At 43.8% G+C, this 7,474-nt stretch overlaps 1 protein-coding gene across 1 annotated transcript in view; it reads left to right on the forward strand.

The window, feature by feature from the left end:
- The window catches only part of LOC119425002 (threonine synthase-like 2), a 27,644-nt gene extending 21,650 nt beyond the window's left edge, over positions 1–5,994 (forward strand). The window contains exon 4 of the mRNA XM_037692524.1: positions 5,872–5,994. Within this exon, the coding sequence (XP_037548452.1) occupies positions 5,872–5,994 (123 nt within the window). The remainder of the gene's footprint in view (positions 1–5,871) is intronic.
- Positions 5,995–7,474: the final 1,480 nt, after the last annotated feature.

The following is a 7,474-nucleotide window of genomic DNA, read 5'->3' on the forward strand; positions in this document are numbered from 1 at the left end:
CCCCCCCCCCCCCCCCCCCCCCCCCCCCCCCCCCCCCCCCACCCGAATAGGATTGTTCGAGTAGGTTCGGCTTGAGCGTTGTGAGACCAATGTAGGTTATGGTACTTAAGTTATCATTATTCTACCTTGACTCCTCAAAGATTGAATTTTAACAAATGAACTGCATGATGGCATAGTTAAAGTCCTCTTAGTCTCTAACTAAAGTACACACAAAATTCATTCATGCTGGGGGTGTTCAGAAACAATACCAAAAAACAATTAAACGATGTCTCAACATCGACAAAAATAGTGACTAAGCAACCAGAAAAACAACATTTCAACATTGACAAAAGTAGTGATTAAGCAACTAGAAAACGACGTTTCTGTGCATCACTCACTCTGACTGTCAGATTTGATCACGTTATCACGTCTGGTAACATTACCCTAACTAACGTCACCCCCTGTGGTCATGGGGGACCACGAACACGGGTGAGGGCGTCGCTCCATGAGCAAAAGTTAGGATGCCCTTGATTAGTTTTAGCTGTTTGCGCAGCTGAAAGAGGACTTTAAGGTCTGGATTGGAATCCAGGTCTGCTTCGGACGGAGTGTTTTTCTCTGGGTCAGTCAAGTACAGCATCATCAAGTTTATCGCAGGATCCAACTTCTGAAGTTGGATGACGTCTTGGTCAGTCAGCACGGGTTGTACAGAGACTGTGTTGTCAGCCGGCTTGGCTGTAGCCTGTGCATGTGTGACTGCCATTACCTCAGCTGTAGGTTGTACTGACAGGGTTGCGAGCAGCCCGGAGGAGTCAGAGGACCTCTGAGGGCCGTCCATGGCTCCGTCCTTGATAGCTGGTTTATCTGTCCCCGGCGACAGTACAGCATCTTTGGTGTGGGATCCTTGGATATTTACACCTTGAACTACCAATAGTAGGTAGTATCCGGTGGGCCCTGACCGTCTCAGCTCGCAGAGGAGGCTTTCTTGTTTTGTCAGAGTTGGGTTCACCGGTTGGATCTCTTCGGTCTCACATGCTTTTGAAGGCTTACTTACCGGGACTGTGTTCTCTGCCGAGAGGTCCTCAGTGCCTTCTGCATTGCCTGCTATTGGGCAGTCTGTGACTGTCTCAGGAGGCATGGGTATTGGCAAGGGTTTGCTCACTCTAGCCCACATTGTCTGTTTAACATAATATATAATCGTGTCAAAGCGATTTATAAAATCCTGGCCGACCAAAAATGGGAATGAGTCAACCATAGACACATATACCGGGTGGTATAGTGTCATCTCGCCAACCTGCATGTGAACCATAGCTATAGCTGTTAGGGTTGTCCTCGTCTCTGCGAGGCCCTGCAGCCCTATAGCACATTCTATGAGAGGTATGTCCCTGTGAACACCGTTAGCGGCAGTCCTGAGCTCCTCGAATAGTTTGGCTGACATAATAGTTATGTCGGCTCCACCATCCAGTAGGGCTTCATGTGTGACGACCTCTTCAAGTGTGATCGACAGGTAAGCTTTCTTAGTGACCCCCTTTCTGATCAGGTTACACAGGAACCTTGGAGGTTTTGGCCGACGTTTCTTCTCACGTCTACCTTCACCTGTGTAATCATGGTTTTTCCGAACCGTTGGTGCAGTTGCTGCTGCTCCGGGAGTTCAGCTTTTGACGGACCTCCGTCATTGATGTATGAGATCACCCGCTCACCGTGTGTTGAGGGGCTCTCATTGTTTGTAACAACAAGGTCTTGGTGGCTGTCTATGACAGCGGCAATGTTGTTTGTGTCACCCTGTTTGGACTGAATCGTTAGCACAGCTGTTGCTGTTTCTGAGGTTTCAGTTTGTGACGGGTAAACGTCGGTGACGTGTGATTGTACCCCCCCATGTCAGGTGAGGGCGTGTCAGAGTTTACAACAACAGCGTCATGGTGACTGTCTGTGACAGCAGTAATAGTGTTGTCTGTGTGCTCTGACTTATCAGCAATGATATTGCCAAACATGCGTTAGGTTGTTTGTCCGTGGCACCACCTTTCAACAAGTCCAACAACCAACGCACCCTGTCTGTCTCGTCCGAGCTCAGAAGACTGCGGCTCTCTTTCTGGACCTGCTGCTGTTTCTTTTTTGTCTCAGGATGTTCAGTCCGATGTGGTGGGGAAGAAGTCCCCCCCACCGGGGTTCCCAGTGGGATCCCTGTTTGTATGGGTCACTTTTGGTGTCATACTTTTTACCCTTAGGGCGTTCGCCCCCCTTCTAGTACATCCGTTCATCCCCTGGTTCCTTGGGAAACCATTTAGGATCCCGTCTGGACCAGGGGGCACTCACCTGTTGTGGTTTGGCTGCTGGGAAACCTCGTTTCCTCTTGCCTTTTTTGGGAGGGGGAGTCGAAGCTCTTGCCCCTTCTAATTCTAATGACTGGGCAGGAATCCTCTCACCTGGGAACACCTCAATGGGTGTTTTGGCCTGTGAACGGGCTTCAAAGACATTCACAGCACAACTTTTTATCTCATTGATGGATCTCTATTTGAAATTAGCCATCATTTGCACTGACATTCTTATGTCAGGGTGGAGATTTTTGCTAAAAACGTACTTAAACGGTTCCTCCTCCTCCATGCCGGACTCGTTCCTGAAACCAAAATAAGCCTGCAAAATCCTGGAATAATATGCCCTTGGGTGCTCATTCTTACCTTGCATGACCTTGTCGGCGGCTGGATAACCACCAGGTCCCGCGCAAGGGGAATACTCTTTCATAAGAGCAGCACATAACAGGCGGTAATCCTTTCTTGTGGCATCAGGTTGACGCTCTATGAAAGAAAACACCGTCCTGGATGAAGTGAGGCTGATCAAACCTACTTTATCCTCAACTGTAGCGTTGGGATAGCTTCTTAATTGGAAGTCAAGGTCGTTCAGATAGGCATTAGTGTCGGTTAAACCCAACAACCCTGGCTCAAAGCGTTGGACATATTTTGCAACTTGTGCAAATCCGAAATCGATAGCAAAGGCTGTATTATCGGTATCGTAGGAACCAAAATGGCACGTGGAGGTGTGTCGCTAGACTCACTTGGAGGTGACGGAAGGAGATTAAGAGCAGGAGGTACAGCAAAATCCTTCTGAGGTGGTGGTGGGTGACCTGGACTCTGACCTTGTTCGTCTTTGAGTTCCAGACAACCTTGCCCCACATCAGAAATCTCATTTGTTGCTGCGGCTAGTTTCGCCTCACAGGCTTTTAAGCGTTCATGTGATGTATGACATTCACTTTGTAAACGCACGCCTTGTTGGACTAAAGCCGCCTTTTCCAATCTGCACTCGTCCAGATCTTTTGATGTGAGCTACAACTTTCGTTGTAGAACATCATTATCTGAACCCAGTGCCTGGTACTTAATGTCTCTTTCCCTCAGCTTCTCCTCATATGAGTCAGCTTGTAATGACAGCTGAGCTTGTGAGAGCTCTCTCTCACATTGTAATTCATTTGCCCAGGTCTCCTTATCAAATTTAGACTGTGCCTCGAGTTTTAGGTACTCCACGCGTGCTGCCACGTGGACCTCTGTCTCGTGCACTAACTTTTTATCAAGGGCTTCAGCTCTGTTTGCCTTAACATAAAATGTTGCTTTCAATAAGAGTGCCAATTTAGCCAGCTGGTTATAGCTTGACTTTGTTATGGTTGCAGAGGTCACACCTTCTGCAACATCCTTCAGCTCGTCCAATAACTCTTTTGAGTTCATGCTGTCTACCTGTTCACCATATGGATGTAAGGATTCTGTTAGCAGCGTTAACGCTCTCTCCAACCAGTCCTTCCTCTCACATGGATCAATATTTGTTTCTGTCACATCTGCCATGGTTATTCACTGTTCAGCAAAACCTATCTGGTTGAATAGTTGCAACCTTAGAGTTTTTAACAGGTAAATATGTGTATTTAAGTGAGCGGTGAGTGTTATACACTATTTTAGCTCTGCGGTTCCACCACACTACTGTTATAAGCGAACTTTTTCAAATGAATGGGCACCTATTTGTAGGTTTTACCCCAATGCATGAATATTCCAAGTAAATGCCTCCTTCTGGCAGTGTTACTTAATGAGCTTAAATCTAACAGATACAAGAACCAGGCTCTTTCAGTGTTAACTCACTCAAAATGCACATAAAATTAATAAACCTGCAATTTGTCCAAGTCTGACATCAACTTTAGGTTTCAAACGCTTTTGTAAGCAGTTTAAATTTACCAGAATTTGCCATTTAAACAGTACAAAAAAACCAGGCTGGATTAACAAAAAAAAAATTTTAAATGAAGCAAGTGATCAGCTTTCTTTCAGGAAAACCGTTATACTCTATTTTCGACAGCAGGTGGCAGTGTAAGCTTACTTTTACCAGCAGAAGTCTATGACAACTTCCTGTGAACCGTCCTGTTGACATCTGGCTGTTAGCCGTTAGCTACGCTTTAGCACACGGTCGAACATGGTTCTGCAACATTATTATGGACGGTTTAAAGCTATTAACATGGCTGTTGCACAATCACGTTTTATCTGCATGAAAAACATGAGTTTTAGGAAGTGACAGGCTTTATTTAGCGTTTTTAAACACAGAGGAGGACTCGGTTAAAACGAGCTTCATTTCCGGGGTCACGTGACTCTTTCAGACACGTGCACAGCGGAGGTTGGCTTCACAATCTAACATCAGAGGGAGTGGACACACAGAGATATGTCATCAGCTTCTCAGCGAATCAGAGCGACCCAAACAGCGGTTTTCAACCAATCACAGCCCGTGTTTACTCGCTTCCAGCTAGCAGTTAGCATAAAAAGTACGGTCAAACTATCGCCCATTAAACTTCAAAAATGTACAATTTACTGTTAAAAATGTAACAAATCAGCATATAACAGTGGTCTGTCAGCGCCCAGCTTTAAAACAGCGTGTCATCCATTTAAAACACAACTCGGTAAAACGAGTCCAGTAAACAGAACCGGGTCAGACATTCAGAACCCACCTTCTGCTACAGTTTAAAACAGAATAAAGCGTTTTTTCCACAGCATCCAGCTTAGTTACACAAACAGATGTACACTTTTCAGCTTTAACAAGAACACATTGACTTTATTGCAGCTTTTTGAACACGACAAGCATGACATATCATGTCCTTTGAAGCTCAAAACACGGACAACCATGCCAACAAGAAACAGAAACTCGTGTCACATATAATTCATACCTCTTTAGACATCTGTTTGGCCACCAAAATGTCTAAAGAGGAGGATGGGGTATAATTTATCTCTTTTACAGACCGTACGCGGCCACCAATATGTAGGGTTCTAAGAGCTATGTTTAACTGCCCTTGACTACAATATATTTAAATAAACAGGTTCTCTCTTTTTCGAGCTAAATTACAGCCATGTGACCGAGGTAACTGTGCATAGGTTGTTTAATCAGTGACACCGAGACGTTAATTTTCTTTGACCCATCAGAATAAATGTGGTCATTTATTGAACAGAATCAAAATTTAACATCAAAATGTACAAGTGATTAGCTGATCTGGTTCTGATTAATAAAACTTGGCACGTTTTACTTGATAAAAACAACAGACATTTCTGAAGGCATCTAGATTAATTACTGGCAAAATAGAAGAGTTTAAAGATGGGAAATGATGGGGTTTAAATGGAGAGAAAAGATGGATAAAAAGGAATGTGTGTTGACTAGGAATGGCACCCTTCATCCGACCCCAGCTCAGCCCCGGTACACTAGGTGCGTGGCGACTCATTACCTTAGACGGGGATACCTCCGCTCAGGAACAGGAGTCCATTTCAACGCTACCTTTCAGCGTCTCCAGCAAGGATGGCTGAGAATCGTCCGAAGTAGTGATGGTACTCCGTTCAATGGTCAAATCCATCAGCTATGGATTAAATCTGAAAGTTCCTTAAGAACCCTCAGGAAGACTTCAGTCAGAGATTCCACTCAGACGTGGAGGACTCCATGAAAGACCCGCTTGAGGAAGACTCTGGTCTAGGACTCCAGAAGACTGAAGACCGACTCAAGACTGAGAGACCCAGTTGACCTGAGAAGTTCCAGGAAGTGTGGACTCTTAAAGAGTTCTCACTTCTGGTCACCTCAGGACTTCCTGATTGGTTGAAGCAACCAACAGGGGGTGGTTCTAGTGATGTCAGAGGGTCATTACAAGTCAAGAAAACAGCAGGAATGTTTTAGAAACGTCCCGTACAGACAGAAGACATGTTATGGCGAAGTGGGAGGAAGCAGTGCCAGTAGCTTCTTATTTACCGTCTGCAAGGTTTAAAAACACAGACACTTCGTTCTAATAACTTCTTTCTGACTTTCAACCGACATCACTACTTCTCATTTCAGACAGAAGATCAAAATGCATAATTACTTTGTAAAATAGACATTTAACTTGATTTCTAATTTAAATGAGGAATAAAAAATCATTAATACTGTTTCACAGTTAATTTAAAATGAGTGGTTCACTTCAACATTTAGAAATGGTATGAACTAAACACACTTTTGATTTATCAAGATATTGTAAAATAGTAATGATAATATAAAAGAAGAGTGTTCTTTCAATTGATTACTTCAGGATACAATTAGACAGTCTCTGGATGAGCTAATTTGTATTTATGGATTCAAATCAATGAAATAACAGTTCCTGTCCCATGAAGGTCCACAGAGGCAGGTTTTGGTCGGAGGCCGAGTTCACTACATATGTTACTGTTGATGTTTTGTGTTCTCGTGTCCATTAGGGACATAATAAGAGCCCTAAACCCCAGAGCACAACAGAGAAGATTCAGGAAGAGACACAGAGATACAGAAGTCTGCATCAGCCCTAACCTCAGTGAATCCAGTGACCTGCTGGTAGAATGTGAGGGACACTATGCCAATGCTATCAAACTGACAACCAGGTATCTGTGTGTGCAACAAGCATCATCCACACCCTCAAGAGTGAACATTTTCTACGGCTGGAGACACCGTCAACCAGGAGAGGGCTTGTTTGTGTCCAGAGAAAGCAGACATGTTGATTTTTCTGAAAAAAACTCTTAAGTGAAAAGGTCCTCAGTGTGTAACAGTGAGCATTAGACAATGACATGTCCCTGGTTTGCAACAGTTCTTTTGACCTGAAAATTATTTGTTTTTATGTAAGCAAACGGTTTGGAATGGAAAAATACCAAAGTAAAAAAAAATAAAACTCATGATTTGTACTGTAATGTGTAACAAAATTTTCTTCTTGTTAGAATTAATATTAATTACAAAATTGGTACCGAAAAAAGAACAGTACAGGAACCGACACCGAAGTGAAAGTACCGACACCGGTACAGACACCAAATTTTTTAGAAAGGTACCCAGCCCTAGGTATGATATTTAGTAAATTTATCCCAAAGAAACTGCCACTGATAAATGGTAAATGGACTGCACTTATATAGCGCTTTTCTATCTTATTTCAAGATACTCAAAGCACTTTACACTACAATCTGTGCCTCATTTACCCATTCATACAGCACTAGATCTCTACAAAGATAATTGAACA

Source organism: Nematolebias whitei, chromosome 18 (assembly GCF_014905685.2).
Source record: "Nematolebias whitei isolate Nwh7 chromosome 18, NemWhi1, whole genome shotgun sequence".
Classification (NCBI taxonomy): Eukaryota; Metazoa; Chordata; class Actinopteri; order Cyprinodontiformes; family Rivulidae; genus Nematolebias; species Nematolebias whitei.